This window comes from Entelurus aequoreus, linkage group LG07 (assembly GCF_033978785.1).
Source record: "Entelurus aequoreus isolate RoL-2023_Sb linkage group LG07, RoL_Eaeq_v1.1, whole genome shotgun sequence".
In the NCBI taxonomy this organism is placed as follows: Eukaryota; Metazoa; Chordata; class Actinopteri; order Syngnathiformes; family Syngnathidae; genus Entelurus; species Entelurus aequoreus.
Window position 1 is genome coordinate 28,255,692 of NC_084737.1, and position 18,022 is coordinate 28,273,713.

General features: G+C 38.4%; 1 protein-coding gene across 2 annotated transcripts in view; it reads right to left on the reverse strand.

The window, feature by feature from the left end:
• The window catches only part of LOC133653629 (low-density lipoprotein receptor-related protein 1-like), a 223,583-nt gene that overhangs the window by 78,785 nt on the left and 126,776 nt on the right, over nucleotides 1-18,022 (reverse strand). For both annotated transcript variants that reach the window (XM_062053123.1, XM_062053124.1), the window contains exons 7-17: nucleotides 7,956-8,118; nucleotides 7,443-7,665; nucleotides 5,355-5,544; nucleotides 5,137-5,280; nucleotides 4,824-5,060; nucleotides 2,934-3,114; nucleotides 2,568-2,790; nucleotides 2,309-2,498; nucleotides 2,110-2,232; nucleotides 788-928; nucleotides 379-504 (exon numbers count right to left, since the gene is read on the reverse strand). In XM_062053123.1, the coding sequence (XP_061909107.1) occupies nucleotides 379-504; nucleotides 788-928; nucleotides 2,110-2,232; nucleotides 2,309-2,498; nucleotides 2,568-2,790; nucleotides 2,934-3,114; nucleotides 4,824-5,060; nucleotides 5,137-5,280; nucleotides 5,355-5,544; nucleotides 7,443-7,665; nucleotides 7,956-8,118 (1,941 nt within the window). The remainder of the gene's footprint in view (nucleotides 1-378; nucleotides 505-787; nucleotides 929-2,109; nucleotides 2,233-2,308; nucleotides 2,499-2,567; nucleotides 2,791-2,933; nucleotides 3,115-4,823; nucleotides 5,061-5,136; nucleotides 5,281-5,354; nucleotides 5,545-7,442; nucleotides 7,666-7,955; nucleotides 8,119-18,022) is intronic.

Sequence of the window (18,022 nt, forward strand, 5' to 3'; positions counted from 1 at the left end):
TGCCAGTGAGCACAGTGATTAACCTGTGGATATACAGTACATAATCAATGCGATATTTTTTTTGTAATTAATTAGTTCATTAATTTTTTTTTGACAGCCCAAGAAAAGATTACATTTTCTTTTTGATGCCCAGTCTGTTTGCTGAGCTCATGTGTGGAGCTCAGCGAACTACAAGGATCTGTCGAGAGTCAAGTTAAGTCTGTCTAATAGCTAACTCATTTGTAGTATTGTTGTAATGAAATATTTTTTTATTAAACTTTTGTCTATTACGTAAAACCAAAAACTAAATACAAATTGTCGGACAGAGTTAGTAAAACCATTGGTCACTGACAAAACAGACTAATGCATAGTTGAAGGTTTTGCAAACTAGGAACCTACCAGAGCAGGTAGTGTTTGATTCATCATCGTCATTGCCGCAGTCATTGTCACCATCACACAGCCATCGTAGAGGGATGCAGCGGTTGTTCTGGCATTTGAATCGTTCTGCCGGACAGGTGTGCTGGTCTTGTGGGAGACATCAGGAGCACCATAAATAATCAAAACCACCCTGATATGCATATTTTTTCTAAGGCACACATATACTGTAGTTAAAAAAAAACCCTATCTAAAATAATCACGCAATCATATGTGACCAAAGACATCACATTCACGTCATGCGGTCCGAAAGACACTTTTGGAAGCTCCAGCTTGTGCTTTGTTGGTTTGCATTAGCAAAATAGGCCTTTAAACAACACCATGTTTATTTCAGTGTTGCTGAGTAACAGTGACAGGGGCATGGAACACTTACGACAAAGCTCAGGGGCCTCATCACTGTTATCCAGACAATCGTTGTCCCCGTCACACTTCCAGCTCTCTTGGATGCAGCGGTTGTTCTCGCAGGCAAACTCCCCGGTCTGGCACTTTGGCGGGGGAACGTAGGAGGAGTTGGCTGAAAAAACAGATGGGCCATTGAATCCAGAGTTCTGCACAAAAGCCTTAGTAGCTAGGTGGGCTTATGTCCATCTTAAAGTTACAAAAACATTTGAAGGTTCCCTCACGCATGTAAAACTATATTCTATAGTGTAGTTGTGTGGGTGGAAAGCAACATTGAGAAGGCTTTAACAGATTGCCCACCTTCTGAAAGATGAACTTTCCATTAAAGTGCACATTGATTACTTTTTCTATACTGCTCATCTTGTTTTGGGTCACGAGAGTGGGCTGGCTGATTTACAGCGAGAGGCAGGGTACACCTTGATCACCTGTCAATCACAGGGCTGACACTTAGACTCACATTCACCCCTGTGGGTGATTTACCCAAGAAAAATGTGAGGAACCAGAAAGATTCCGCTCTTATCTCAAAGGCTAATGTTTTTTATGCACTGTAAGTATGGGTACATGTTCCTAAGAAACCCATGTAATAAGGTGTGGAGTAGCCCTAAGCTCAGTTTTAGGTCCCATTTTTTAATCTTTACATGCTGCCTATTAGGCAGGTCATTAGAAGACACGGTTGTGTTGGTAATACACAGCTGTACATTGATGTGTCTCCTGATGACACAGGACTAATAGATACACTTTTGAACTGCATTTTAGACATCAAGTCATGGATTAGAGTGATTTTCCACAACTCAACCATGACAAAACAGAGGTTTTAGTTAAAGGTCTTAAAGGCCAGAAAGAGAAACTTTTCCCAAAATAACATTTTAAACCAACGCAATCCATAAAAAAAATTTAAATTTTTTTTTTTTATCATTCTAAAAACATATAGCCAGAGAACGCCCATTTCTCTCTCTGACCAGCACAAAGGTGCAAATGCATGCTTTTATTTCCTGTTAATTAGACTATTGTAATGCATTGGTCTGGTTACTGGTCTTTCTAAAAATATTACAAATCTACAATTATTACAAAACTCAGGCGCTCACATGCTGAGGAGGACCGGAGGGCGGGACCACATTACATCAGTTTTAAAGTCGCTGCATTGGTCTTCCATCCGCTTCAGGGTCGAATTTAAAGTTCTATTATTCGTTTTTAAATGTCTTAATGGCTTTGCACCTTATCAGACCTGCTTTCACCATATCAACCCTGCAGGATTAAGGAAGGATGGTTTTCTACTCGTTCATAGTGCTGCCTTACCTTTGCAAGTGACATTATCGACATCCAGGATTTGATCATCAGCACAAGCGCATGTCCTGCCATCAGGGATGGCAAGGCACAGACTGCTGCACCCCCCGTTCATAACTCTGCATACATTGGTGCCTTTACATGCAAAAAATAGTAATTAGCAAAATAAGTCTGTTTAAAATTCAATCAATCATGAGTAATGTAAGATTACCTTGCTGCTGGTGAGCGTCATAGACTCTGATCTCAAAGATTGGCGGCCTCTCATTGCGGAGTAGTGTGACTGTCTTAGTGACAGTGTCCAGTTTGTAGATGCTACCTTCGCGGTACTCATTCCAGAAGAGGAATTGTTTGTAGTGACACAAACCAAAGGCATGGATCAGCTCCTGGCCCTCATACACCACCTGGTAAAATATCACACCTGTGAGTCCTGAGTGTCAGCATATTGAGATTGCATTCTCAAGCAAACCAACCTTCCGTTCAGTCGTGTTGAGGATAACCATCTCAATGCGGTCATAATAGGCGTCAACCCAGTAAAGTATACCCTGAGGAATGTCCAGACTCAAACCGTTTGGCCACAGTACTGTCTTGCTAGTCAGAAACACTTGGTGATGGGAACCATCCATCCAGGCTTTCTTGATCTTTCCTCTGTTACTCTCAGTGGGATCCTCCTCCCAGTCGGTCCAGTACATCCATCTGGGAAAAAGACAGCCAGAGCACACATGACGTCAACACTGGTAATGCAGAGGTTGCAAAAAACAACTTTGCAACACAAGTTGAATATATTACAGTACTACGTTACCATATATGGCAAAAGAATGGCCATTAGAACAACTCACCCATGCTGCGGGTCCACAACAATGGCACGTGGGTGGCTCATCTTGCCCTCAATTAGAGTTTTACGAGTCTGAGAAGCCTTCTCCAGTCTGGCAACACTGATAGTCTTCTTAGGCCCATCATCTGTCCAGTAGAGATTACCTCCCATCCAGTCAACCGCTAGCCCCTCTACCGTGTGAATACCTGAGATAAAGAACAACTTTGTTTTTCTATTTCTAAATGAAGTCTTTGTATAAGCCAGGATATGTTTTGGAAGTGCGATATAATACAAAGCTACATCTTACGCCATAACAGCTTCCAGTTTAGACATTTGTGCATACTAGTAAGTTCTTTAAGGACATTCCCCAAACTGGAAGCATCGAGTTAGCTAAAAGTGTGTTGGTAGGAAGACATACAAAGATTAAGATAAATGGGTCCAGCACAGCCCCTAAATTGATTTATGCAGCAATTCAGAAAACTGGAAAGCTGGAAATTGCTGCCCTCTTTCCAGGAAAAGTGCATTAGAAGTTTATATTTATAACCTTGGGGGTAAATTGATGTACCCCTATACATCACCAAGATTCAGAAATCTGATGTCGCAAATCAATGGCAATGTGCACAGACACACAAAATGATATGAGAATATGATACAAACTACAGTTTTTTAACCCAGAACCATTGTTTAACACAGCTGGTTCTGCAGTGAATTGATGTGCAAATAATTGCTTTAGCACCGCAAATTTTCCTGAAAAGATTTTATCGACATAGATGTTAAAAACAAGGCCCTAGAGCCAGATCTGGCTCGCCACATCGTTTTATGTGGCCTGCGAAAGCATGGAAATAATGTGCTTCAATAAAGCACTTCATCTTTCTTACTAAATGTACATGTTCTTTTAATTATGACAGTAAAATTGCATGTACTTCATGCTATTACATGTATTTTATATTTAACTTTATTTGAAGATGCAGCAAATACAAATGTTTTGGTTAAAATGAAAATATATACCTAAATATTTGCTGGTCATAATGATTCATGATTTAAAGGGACGGTATAGCTCGGTTGGTAGAGCGGCCGTGCCAGCAACTTGAGGGTTGCAGGTTCGATCCCCGCTTCCGCCATCCTAGTCACTGCCGTTGTGTCCTTGGGCAAGACACTTTACCCACCTGCTCCCAGTGCCACCCACACTGGTTTAAATGTAACTTAGATATTGGGTTTCACAATGTAAAGCGCTTTGAGTCACTTGAGAAAAAGCGCTATATAAATGTAATTCACTTCACTTCACTTCACTTAAAGCAAGTTATCCATCAATTTGTATGTAAAAAAAAAAAAAAAAAAGTTAAACGCATAGACAATTGTGTAATAATATAATGAGACGATTATACAATAATAGTTATATATATCTACTGTTCCAAACAGCCTTCTGATGGTATCCATTAGTGCGACGTGGCCCTCAGTGAAAACGAGTTTGGCACCCCTGCTTTAAGGGTGCAATGGCTTGTCACTGTGGTTTTACCTTCAGGTAGAACATTTTTGTACCTTTAAAAAATATCTGTACCTTAATCCTTTGGGAACAATACACCCATATAGCATGTACCTTTTCCAACTAGGCTACAAATGCACCCTGGAAAAGTTACAAAGTGGGGTCCAATAATTAACCCTACAGGATACATTAGCATATATTGTACCTTCAGAGATAAGATTACAAATTTTTTCTAAATGCATTCTAATAAATGATGGCTGTTGAAAAATATTTGTTGTCGGGACTGCTGATCACCAAACTACCTATTAGTCATTAGAAATGTTTTGTTTTCACTTTTAAATGCAATGTTTCAAGGTCAGACCTTGTTAAATCCATGTAAGGTCTCAGCAGTCTGAAATGCAGCATACTTTTGTCCATATTTCCAATTCTTACCTTCTTTTAGGATGGCGTCCCTTTCCGTCCCATCTATCTTTTGTCGACCAATAATGTAGCTGGTGGCGTCAGCAAAGTAGATGAATTCACTGGCTGCGTGAAAATCCAGAGCTCGGGGGTTCATGAGGTTCTCAATGGGGATCATGTACTCATCCGGCACCTTTGGATTCATATCCATCCCTCTAATGATTCCGGGGCGACCCTTACCATACACCAAGAACAGCTCGTGGTCGGGTTCTAGAGAAGAAAGAACATTATGAGTTATGAAAATTGGAAGGTTTTAATCTCCTCTCGGCCGTGATACTGTACTTACTCTTGCAGGATTTGCCGTCACTTCCCAGGCTGAATCCAAATCGGCATCGACATGTGCGAGACTTGTGGCTGTTCCCCAGTAGGCAGATGTCAGAACAACCTCCAGCCTTGCCAAACTGATCCAGAGCACATGCATGGCTTCGCACTGCAAAGAGTTAGACGTACACCATGTAACATCCTTGCAAAACCAATATACAGACATGGACTGGTGTGACGCACCTTGTGGTTGCCGTCTCTGGTGGTACACATGCAGCGCGGCGCCTCGGTCGACCCGTGTCACCACCTGGAAGTCGGTGCTGTTGAAGCGGTTAACTCGGATCACACTGGTCTTGGGGTTGAGGTTGCCTTCATCCGAGTTGGTGGCGTACAAGTAGTTCTCAAACACAGTCAGCCCATACAGATGCTCTATCTGAAATAAAGATGTTACACAATAAAACAAGGAAACTGAATTGTCTGGCAATTGAAAACACTATCATTAAAGGGTTACCTTTTTAATCGTGTCAAACAATGTCAAAGCATCAAATCTTAAGTTTCATGTATTTTGGCCTGAGCTTGCAAACAGTTTTTGATGCGTCTGTACACAGGCGTTTGCAGTCTGGCCACGTTATTACGTGGCAGCAAGGTGGATGTACTTATTTGGACATTATGTAAAGCTCTCAGCCAGATGGGGAGGAACTCAACAACATGCAACATGTAGTGAGTGAGATGAATGTTGCTAAAAGCAGCTGTTTTTTATGCAGTTCTGAATCGATCTGAGAGTGGGCAGGGGTATCTAATTTTGTGACCAGGTGAATCTATGTAATGTTTATTAAATTTATTTTCAGCCCTGTATGGGGTGCAGGGGATAGATGTGAGGATTTCATGATATATATTTAAACAGTGTACATTTTTAAAAGGTAAATTCTGACACTTTTGGAGAGAGTGGAACGTGGTTTCATTTGTAATCTGGGAACGCCTCCAGAAACCAACATCTTGCAGACTCAAAAAATGGGTTATACACTACCGTTCAAAAGTTTGGGGTCACCCAAACAATTTTGTGGAATAGCCTTCATTTCTAAGAACAAGAATAGACTGTCGAGTTTTAGATGAAAGTTCTCTTTTTCTGGCCATTTTGAGCGTTTAATTGACCCCACAAATGTGATGCTCCAGAAACTCAATCTGCTCAAAGGAAGGTCAGTTTTGTAGCTTCTGTAATGAGCTAAACTGTTTTCAGATGTGTGAACATGATTGCACAAGGGTTTTCTAATCATCAATTAGCCTTCTGAGCCAATGAGCAAACACATTGTACCATTAGAACACTGGAGTGATGTAGATGTAGATATTGCACCAAAAACCAGACATTTGCAGCTAGAATAGTCATTTACCACATTAGCAATGTATAGAGTGTATTTCTTTAAAGTTAAGACTAGTTTAAAGTTATCTTCATTGAAAAGTACAGTGCTTTTCCTTCAAAAATAAGGACATTTCAATGTGACCCCAAACTTTTGAACGGTAGTGTATATGTGACTGTGGAGCAACATTTACACTAAAACATATACAAAACATTCCATCTATACCACAAGGAATGGTTTTAAATGTAGATTAAAATCATCACCTTTAACATGCAACTTAATAGTCGCATGACAAATACATTGTGTAACATCATTTTCATACATCCTTTCTGTCTTCCTGCCAAGCTTTTCACTGTAGAAATAATTTCGACAGAGAGACAAAAATACTTTAAGATTGGAATTGGCTCCTTCTTCCACTTTTGACAACATTCTTTATGGATGATATAGGAACCTTCAGAACATATGCAAGAGTTGTGTATCTGTGGAGGCTTATGATTTAGACTGTTAGGCTTTGGCAGAGGTCTGCACTCTACTGAGTGCCGTTCTAGTTATATAAGATTTTGTTTCTATGCAGCTCTGTAACAGTAATGTATGAGCCCTCGTCCTCACTTCCACCCCTGCACACGCACACGCACGAACGCACGCACACACACACCACTGCAGTCCTGATTTCATTAAGACCATTACACCGCTACGAGTTTGAGCCAAGCTTCACTAGGGCCAGACTAATATGTTTAGAGAGGCATTAGCCAGGAAAATCACACACTCTTCTTAAGTTGTATCAATCAAAGCAATAAAAAGGACTTATTCCTTGGGGGTAGCCTCTCTCCATAGAACAGAACTGCAACGTCTGAAAAGACATCAAAAGCCAATACCTATAGTAGGAAAACTATCTTTTTGTTACTAAGGAATGGTTGCAGAAGTGGATATGGGGCAAGCCATTGGTGCTTGTTGAGTTGTTCTTGTAAACTCTCACCAGAAGGCCTTGAATGATGGTGTGTCTGTTTTTGCCCTCATAGTCCACCACTTCAATGTAGTCCAGGTAGGCATCAGCCCAGTACACTAGCCGGTTGACTAGGTCCAGTGTGATACCGTGTGGGAAGACAATCTTAGTGTCAACCAGCTTTGTTCGGTTCTGACCGTCCATGTCACAGCGCTCTACCCTCGGAGTGGACCCATAGTCGGTGAAGAAGACTTTTCTGCAACAGAAAGCGAAAAGATAATTTCTCTGTCAGCAGGAATTAAAGGAAGAGATGTCAGAAGCGAGACAAATAAGTAATATTCAAGTCATTAAAAAAACTGGAAGTGACACTATGGAAAAAAGGAACTTAGTGATAGGAACTTGAAACAACCATCAAGCTTTTTACTCCCAAAAAATACAGAGTCAGCATGTTGTTCAACCTACGACAGCATGTTTTTCTCATGACCTGCTAAAAGAGGTAAGTGGGGGTTAGAGGTTGCATTAGGGCATGGAGAAGGATGCACAAACCCCATAGCCGGGTCCAAGGCGATGCCTTTAGGGTTGTACAGTTCTTGGTCTAGCAGACTAACACACGTCTGGCCGTTCTTGTTGCAAACAAACACCCAGTCGTCCACATCATCCACAAAGTAGAAGTTTCCCGTCAGCCAGTCGATAGCCATTTGTTCCACATCTGAAAGGTGTGAAAGTGGGTGGAGAACAGAAACACACACACAAGCTTTCAGAACTAGAATAAATTCACTTTAAATCCAACATTAAAACACAACATTTCATTTTGTGACTGTTAGCTCGCTTTAGGTCCATATAAATATGGTAAGTAAAAAGATGTTCTGTCCTATTTGAGCACCAGTAATGTTCAAGAAACATAAACAGTTACATTCGTTAAGAGAAATTGTGCTTTTTAATTTACCACAAAATTATAAAATGAAAAACAATATCAATCCTGGGGCTTTACCTCAAATCAATCTCCCATAATGTTGCTTGAGTCAACATTTGCCCTCTGAAATTTAATTGATAATCACTTATGATTAATCAAAGATCATGACAAGCAAAGCATTTCAGACTTTTACACTTCATCATCTATACATGTAGGGATGTTATATTTTTAATAATGCCTATTTGCACAACAGGATCACAATTGATTCTATTTTTCAATTTATTCTATTCTATTCATACTATATTCATATTAACTTATGCTATTTTTAACCAAATAATTTTATATATTTTTCAAGTTACATTATTATGTACATACTATTGTTCTTGTTGTACTAAATCTGGGACCTCAGGTACTACATTTCTTTCCATCTCATGTGTGGTGGTAGGACAATAAAGTTCTTTGAGTCCTTGCATATTCTACTCTAAAAGGGGGGAAAAACCCCCAGAAAAACTTAAATAAAAATACCCATAAACCGCATGGTAGCCCAGTAGTTATCTCTACAGTAGACAAGAGATCGAGGGTTCAAGTAACTCTGGCGTCCTTCCACACCCTAAAATGTTTGGCTGATTACATATTCTAAATTATCCATAGATGTGAATGAGAATGTATGTTTTTCCTATATGTGCCCTGCGAATGAATGTTGACCAGTTCAAGGTGTACCCAGCCACTTGGTCTTGCTCTTGGGATAGACTCCAGCTCCCCTGTGATACTAATGAGGACAAGCGGTATATAAATAGAATGAACAAAGATAACACATATGCTGTTATTGTTTGCACTAGATTATGGATAATGTTTATATTGTATGTGCAATTGGAGTGACTTAATCACTTATTGCTGGCAGTGCGGGTATAATGAAGAGGCTAAAATGACCTTGTAAAATATGTGCTAAAGCTCCTGACCTGTTTTTTTTAAACTGCCAGAATAAGGAATGCTTTTGAAATAGTTTGAGGTTACACTATAAAATACATGCCTCAAAGGTTATAAATGAAAATAAAGGACTCATAGTTAAGTCAGCTGAAGCAACAGTATGTAGGATAATTATTGCCTCATGCTTTTGTTTGATTGTGCATTTGACACATTGCCAAATCACCAGCAAGTGACCTTACAGAACTGCTGTCACAAAAGCGACTACACGTCTTACAAAGCTGACCTAATCATGCAAAAATGAGGAACCTTGCATAGAAAACCTTAATCTCAGCTTAAAAAAATGGGCATGCAGGAACCAAGTCTCACTTTCTGTCAATGCAAAAAACCCCAGAGGGTAGTGGGAGAAATTCTACCTTGTGTTGTAACAGCTGCCATCACTTCCTTTTAAAGCACTGCATATCACAAAAAGCCGCTTCCAAGTAACAAATGTGGCATCCCTTCTTTGACAAGATACAACAGCATCAACAGGGATGCTACAATCAGCCTATGGAAGCTTTAACATCCAGATTAAACCCAAACAACGATGGTCAGGTTGCATATGCATGTTTTAAAACAAAGCACACACACACACACACATCTGGGCCTAATGTTCAACTATACTGCCCCACATTCGAATCACGCACAGCTTCAAATGACTTCAGTAGGCTTCTGTTACTATAATGGCAAAAAAGCAGAGAATGCTGGCATAAAGGCATGCAGTCTGCAAAGAAGACATGCTGAGGATGAAATAAATGTATGAACAGAACATTGAAAATATTGGCACATCTTCGAGACAGAAATAATCCAGGGGCCGTCTGCAAAGGGAGAAGCAATCTGCTCTCTAAAAGGGAGGTAAATGAAAACACACAAGCCGATAAAAGTCATCATATTCCAAAATACCAAAGGGAGGAAGAACAAAATGGTCCGAAATGTTTTGAAATATAAAAAACAACAATTTTGACAGAGGAGACAGTTTGTCATGGACTTAAGAGGGATAATGATACTCCCATTGAAATCCATTTCAAGCTAATAGGCTTCTACACAAGGTATTGATTAGCCTCCTACATAGAAGAGGAGAGAGGGTTGTTGTGTAACCCTTAAACTAGTCAATTGCATAACTGATTCCAGAAAGACACTTATTTTTTTGACATTTTTATATACTCAGGTTCTGGTAAGTGGAGGGTATGTTGGGAAATTTCACCCTCATGCCACATCCAGCACTGTTCACATCCTGCCATTAACGCCTGCTAAAGCGCCAAACTCTGAGGAGGGAACTTTAAACCAACTGAGGAGGTCATCTCTCATGTGAGACCAACCGACCACATACTGGGTTTTATTTTATTTATTTAAGCTTTAGAGTTGCATTATAGTCTTTCAACTGTAGTCAATTTTTTTGCCGTTTGGACAAAACATTTGTCAACTTTGTGAGGAGTTCAAGGTTTTGAGCAAAAAGGTCAGTTTAAACCAGGGGTGTCAAACTCATTTTAGATCGGGGGCCGCATGGAGAAAAATCTACTCCCAGGTGGGCCGGACTGGTAAAATCACGGCACGATAACTTAAAAATAAAGACAACTTCAGATTTTTTTTTTTTGTTTAAAAATAGAACAAGCACATTCTGAAAATGAACAAATCATAATGTTGATGGGTTTTTTTACACATACATGTTGCAGTTAATAGTATTCTATCTTTATTTGTCGTTACTTATACTTTCTGAATAAATGATGGGATAATGTTCATCAGTCAACTCATAGGTGTAATTTTCAATCTATTAAGATAAAAAAATATCAAAATCAAATTACAGGATGTTATTTATGTAGTTTACTCATTTTTCTCAACTGGTGCACTAAGATCATGTTTTTTTTTTGTTTTTTTTTTACATATGTAGCATCATCTAAAATTATACAAAGAATTGCTATTGCGACATCTAGTGGACACATTTAGAAGAGCAGTTTCTTTCATTCCAAAATTTCGCAAACTCATCCCGCGGGCCGCATAAAACCTGTTCGTGGGCCTGATCCGGCCCGCGGGCCGTACATTTGACACCCCTGGTTTAAACACTGCGGAACAGTTTTTTTCTACGGAAACATAGGTAATGGCCATCATTGATATTGTTTGAATCACTCACATAATACAATGATATGGAGACGCTATTCAATCAGTGTATCATTTATTCATTCATTTCATCCAATGGATAACAATCTCCATCGATCCGTCCATTTTCTACCGCTTGTCTCTCTCGAGGTCGCAGGGTGTTGGAGCCTATCCCAGCTGGACTCAGGCAAAAGGCGCACCCTGGACAAGTCATCACCTCACCGCAGGGCCGACACAGATAGACAGACAACCATTCAAAATCACTTTCACACACTAGGGACAATCAGTTTTTATAAAAAAATGTTTAGAGTGAAACCAAAATAATTAGAAGGTAAACAATCAAGAAGAAGAAGACAGAAGGACTGTACTGCAATCTAAATTAAACACTTAAGACCTTTAGTAAGTGGAATGAAATTATGGAATGGATTAAGCAAAGAAATCAAACAATGTACTAAAATGATCCAATTCAAGATACTCTTCAAACTTAAATTGTTTACAAAGTACAAAGAAGAAGAACCATGATAAACATTCTGAATGTATAACATCCATCCATTCATTTTCTAGATAATCTTATTTATCTAACCATATGAAATATAACTTACTTCACTAACTATTATTTATTTATTTATTTATTTTTAATGTTATTACTTATGGAGTATATTGTGAATAAAGTCAGAACAGGAAGTGAACAAAAGGGTTAGCAACTGCTATGTAAAGGAAAAGGGGTTGGATTAAATAAGCTCTGCTTCTTCCTACTCCTTTTCGAACATGTTGAATAGAGAAACTGGAAATTGTGATGCATCATGTTGTATGCATGTATGTTTCAAATAAAGTCAAACTCAAAGTTATCGAGGATCTCTCTTTTGTTTTCCATCTTAACCAGGCAAAACATTGAATATGTGAAATATGCAATGCAGTACCACAAAGTTGGGTAACATGTTTAGAACTTTTGTTTAGAACTTTTGAGTTTTTTTCTCCACAAGATGGTCAATGAACGATGATGCCTTTTTTTTGACACAACTGATTGGTTAGTGGGTGGGATTTTATCAGCTCAGACCTCTTACTGGTCAGGGGGTGGTACTGTTATTAGCTATAATCTTGTATCTTATAACCCAGTGGTTCTCAAATGGGGGTACGCGTACCCCTGGGGGTACTTGAAGGTATGCCAAGGGGTATGTGAGATTTTTTTTAAATGTCTGTCAAAAAGAACTGTGAAAAGAAATGCAACAATGCAATATTCAGTGTTGACAGCTAGATTTTTTGTGGACATGTTCCATAAATATTGATGTTAAAGATTTATTTTTTTGTGAAGAAATGTTTAGAATTAAGTTCATGAATCCAGATGGATCTCTATGACAATCCCCAAAGAGGGCACTTTAAGTTGATGATTACTTCTATGTGTAGAAATCTTTATTTATAATTGAATCACTTGTTTATTTTTTAACAAGTTTTTAGTTATTTTTATATCTTTTTTTCCAAATAGTTCAAGAAAGACCACTACAAATGAGCAATATTTGCACTGTTATACAATTTAATAAATGAGAAACTGATGACATAGTGCTGTATTTTACTTTATCTCTTTTTTTTCAACCAAAAATGCTTTGCTCTGATTAGGGGGTACTTGAATTAAAAAAATGTTCACAGGGGGTACATCACTGAAAAAAGGTTGAGAACCACAGTTATAACCTATCCTGCTGCCAAGCAGCTCCTGGCATAAATATCCTGTTAAAGTTATCCATGCGGTTTTGTATTCAATGTTTGGCCTAGTTAAAACGTACAACAAATAAAAAACCGTTAACTTAGATTGTAGTACAGTCCTAGGTCTTCTTTTACGTTTGTTTACCTGCAAGCCCAAATCCACGAAAAACTACTTCCGGGTAAACCTGGCGCATCAAATGGAATTTCAAATATTAGATAGGCTCCAGCACCCTCCGCGACCCTGAAAGGGACAAGCGGTAGAAAATGAATGGATAGATCCGTTTAAAATATTTTACAAATATTAGGTAACATTGAACATTTTATCCATATACTTCATATTTTATTTATTTATTAGAGATACCATAAGAAAAAAAACCTATTTGTTTTACCTGCTTTTTGCCCAAGTGCAGCTGTGATAGTCTTCAGCCATCCTCCCTGACAACCCGACCCCAAGTGGACAAGCGATAGAAAATGGATGGATGGACTTTCAAAAACAATTTTAAAACAGATCGTTATCCGTTTTTTTGTTGTTGTTGGTTTTCGAATGAAAAAAAACAAACATTTGAACGATTGATCCAGGGCCGCACACGGAAAAATCTAAATACGCAGAGGCCATTGACATTTTTCATTTTCGACACCACTAAAATATATTTCTTTAAATAGAAAAAAACAGCCTGCATGTCAGCTTTGTGTCATTAACATCAACATTTCAACGTCTTAAAATTACATTACACCGGTTGCTGTTTTATTATTACACTTTTTATGTGTGTTTTTTTAGTAATAGTTTTCACAATGCGCCGCATGCCGTTAAAAATGGCCCCCAGGTCTTATTTGGACATCCCTGCCTCAATTGATATGGATAATATTAATATGTCCTCGAAGGAGGCAGATGCAGGAGACAGTTACATTTTTTCAAATTTTAAGTATACTAACACTGAAGGAAGGAGCTGAGGGCATATTTGAAAAGACGAAGCCAAATAACCAGGCAAGTGACTAACTAATATTCAGGGAAGAAGGACGTGGACTTAAGCGATGGTCCCTTCCGTGGTTAGAATGGAGAGAATGGGATAGGCAGCCTATGCTCCTCTTACTGTATGTTTCCAGAACTGCAGACAGAGCAGCCTACATCTGGAACATTCAGTCTAGTCATCTGTGATGTTGTCCAAGGCACAAAGCACTAAATCATTTTATGTGTGTGTGAAAGCTGCCAGACTCCAAAGCTCCATGTTAATCATATCCTTTCTAAAACCAGTCTCTCGGGTCTGCACACTATACTTTTAGCAGCGTCCCCACACTATTCTTGTTATCAGGATGTTAGACAAGATGATTGACCACTAACACTGGTATGCCTGTACAGTAAACACAAGCTAGTAGGCCAACACAAATGTTCATCTAGTTCAATTGCTTTGGTCTGCTGCAAGAAATAAATTGATGCTGTGTTGCACCCACCCATTCATATCTAAGAATAATTCACAGATTTAACTCAGTGATGCATTATCTTTTTGTCGAGTTTAGATCCTGTTTGGGTCGATATGTTATTGTCATGACTAATTATTTGGTGAACATCCAAGTGTAATTACAGCGCTGACCAACCCTAACTAACTGAACCAATGAGTAGATTGCACAACGATTCGATTTGATTCAGCTTAAAGGCTGCAGGCTCTTATTCAAACTCTGGCAACCATAGGGTACACAGGCATGGCATGGCTTATTCAGTCCCTCTAGGAATTTGCACCAATTCACGCAAAATCACCCAATCCCTGCACTTTATTACGTTCTTGCGCACTGATCCAACTACCGCAACTTAACCACAAATTTGACTCGGTCTGTTGCTCTGTCCCTGTATGCATCAGCATTTTGATGCAGATTCACTTCTTTGTTAACAACTCGGCGATTAAGACATGGCTGCAAAGTCACTTTTTTAATGTACCCTTCATTTAGTATGTTGTGATAGTAATAAAGATGTGGAGTTTGTGAACGGAATCTTAATGTTGCTCAATCCATCACACACCACAACATCACATCTGGAGATACTTAATATCTGTAAAACAGTTTCCTGAAGTTTTTGATGGAAATGTAATACATTATTTTGGCATTTTGTGCAACATTGTTGTAGAACACAAATAAAGTCATCACTTGACTAGCACTTTTCAACCACAAAAACCTGGACAATTAGGATACATACGACGGCGTGGCGCAGTTGGGAGAGTGGCCGTGCCAGCAACTTGAGGGTTCCTGGTTCAATCCCCACCTTCTACCAACCTCGTCACGTCCGTTGTGTCCTTGAACAAGACACTTCACCCTTGCTCCTGATGGGTCGTGGTTAGGGCCTTGCATGGCAGCTCCCGCCATCAGTGTGTGAATGTGTGTGTGAATGGGTGAATGTGGAAATAGTGTCAAGGCGCTTTGAGTACCTTGAAGGTAGAAAAGCGCTATACAAGTATAACCCATTTACATTTACCATTTATGATGACAACTGAAGCGGTCTCATCCAAATCTCTTGCAAGTAGCAAAATAAACAAGGTGAGTAACTTTTAAATGAAAGCAAAACTAGGCATTCTTGTTTTGCAAACGATGTGTACATGTCTGTGCATGGGAGATAGTGTACAATTATTGTGCAGTGTTAAAATGTTTTAACCAAATTTGTCATATGAACTGCCTTTACAGTAAAACATTGATAACAGATTGGTAAAATCGTACGCGGATGCAAAATCATTTTTTAAAACAATAGTACCGAAACATTGCAACTTTTGGTGCAATGTTTGAAAAAGTAATTCATTTGAATTGTTCAAAATAGTGAGCTGTAGCAGTGGTGTCCAAACTTTTCCACCAAGGGCAGCGTACTGAAAAGACAATGTATGATATTATTTTTGTTCCAGGAAAAAAAGAAATTACATATATATATATATATATATATATATATATATATATATATATATATATATATATATATATATATATATATATATATATATATATATATATATATATATATATATATATATATATATATACATACATACATACATATATATAGATATGAAGACAAAACTTTGTGTCAGCTTTGTGTCATTTCATTGGTGACATTATAAGCTCTATGAAATACTGATATTAGAGTCTTGAGTGTTGGTTAAGACTGATATAAATCCGGTACGTTATCAGCACACATTCTTTTACTATTTTGTAGTGTGGAATGTTAGAAAAGAGAACAATGATAAGTATGAAAACAACTAACCTATTTATTATTAACCGTTTGGAATGGACTTATGCTGCCTTTAAGTTGAAGTGGAGTGGTAATTATTTTTTGGGCAACACCCAGTGGCCACAATATTTATTAAGCCCACGACGCAGTAAATTGAGTGATGGGGACATATTTGTTACTGAATATTTTCTAACACGCCTCTGATATCCATTATTAATATTGGATTGAGACACACCTAGGTATTGGTATCAAAATGTCATTTTTTTCTCAATACATAATGGGTCTGATCTACAAAGATCCAAATACCAAGTGCCAAATAGCGTGTGCAAACTATACAATAATGTGTACTATTAGTGGCCGTGTTGCATATGATCTACTTAGGTGCAAAAGTGGCATGGACTGCCCTATTTAAATGAGGTTTTTGCTTGTACTATAGACATTATCTGCCCATGAAAACACTCGTTTCCCTCATCCAGCAGCAACAAAATAAAAAACATAACTGTACCGGTTTGTACGCAGTTTTCAGTCGTACTAAATAAAGACGCAAAATAGCACCCGCAGAAGAGTTTTAGTCTTGATAAATCACAGTGCTAAATTATTACATTTGCATCTCTTCCTCCCAGTATTGGGGACGTCCTGATAATCAGCAAATATTCTGCAAATTCATGAAGACAGACACGCTAAATGGATTCATCTCCTTATTTTGTTTACTTAAGAGATGTTATCCTCTGAGTACAAGCTTAGTAAATCAGCATTGCATGCACTATCAACTTTGTACCTGTTTCGGTACACAAAAACCTTTAGTAGATCAGGCCCTAAGTCTTTTAGCTCTTTTTTGTTATATTTTTATTTAGTCATGCAGCAGCCCACAAATGCCCCCAGGGCCACACTTTGGACACCCTTGATCTACAGAGAAGAATATTTACAAAGTAAATAAATAATATTACAAACTATTTTGTGAGGAATTTAGATTTAGAGAAAATTAAATGTCATGTGTTTGAGAGGCACCAAGTCAGAGCCATTACTTTTAGATGTCCATTACTTAAAGGGGAACTGCACTTTTTTACGAATTTTGCCTATTGTTTACAAACATTTTGAGGGACAAGAACATGTCTTTTTCTTTTAGGATTTTAAATATAATAAAAACGCTTGGAAGATGCAGCTAATGGGAGTCACCGTTATAGCCTTCAATGCCCTCTAAAACAATTTTCAAACCGTAAATCAACTTTTTATATACACAGTGCAAGTCTATATATAATGTAGTAACACACATGTTTATAACAATATGTAATATGTACAGTACTTACCTTAATTTGGTCATTTCAAGCAATACCGGGACTTCTTTCCCCAGCGCATTTATTTCCGTTTCCATAGCAGCGCAATTCCGACTTCCGGCAACAAAAGTGTTTTCTTAATAATGGCAGGCACGGTAACAACCAACGAAGATGACTATTTTTTGACAAATGAGGATTCAGAACCTTATCTTTTTGAAGCTGAATATACAGAGGATGAATTACTGCTTCTAGAAGCCAGCACGAAGAAGGGGTGAGACGTAGGAGCAGATGGAAGCCGAGAAAGAAAGTGATTTGAAGCTGCAAAATATAAAACTTGAAGCCAAGCTATTTCGACAAATGGAGTGCTTACCCAAATAAACTAAGAAAAATGTCCCTGGCCAGCGAGACATAACGCACAACTGTCCATTGAGAGAATCACACCTTATTATTTATCATGATACAAGCAATA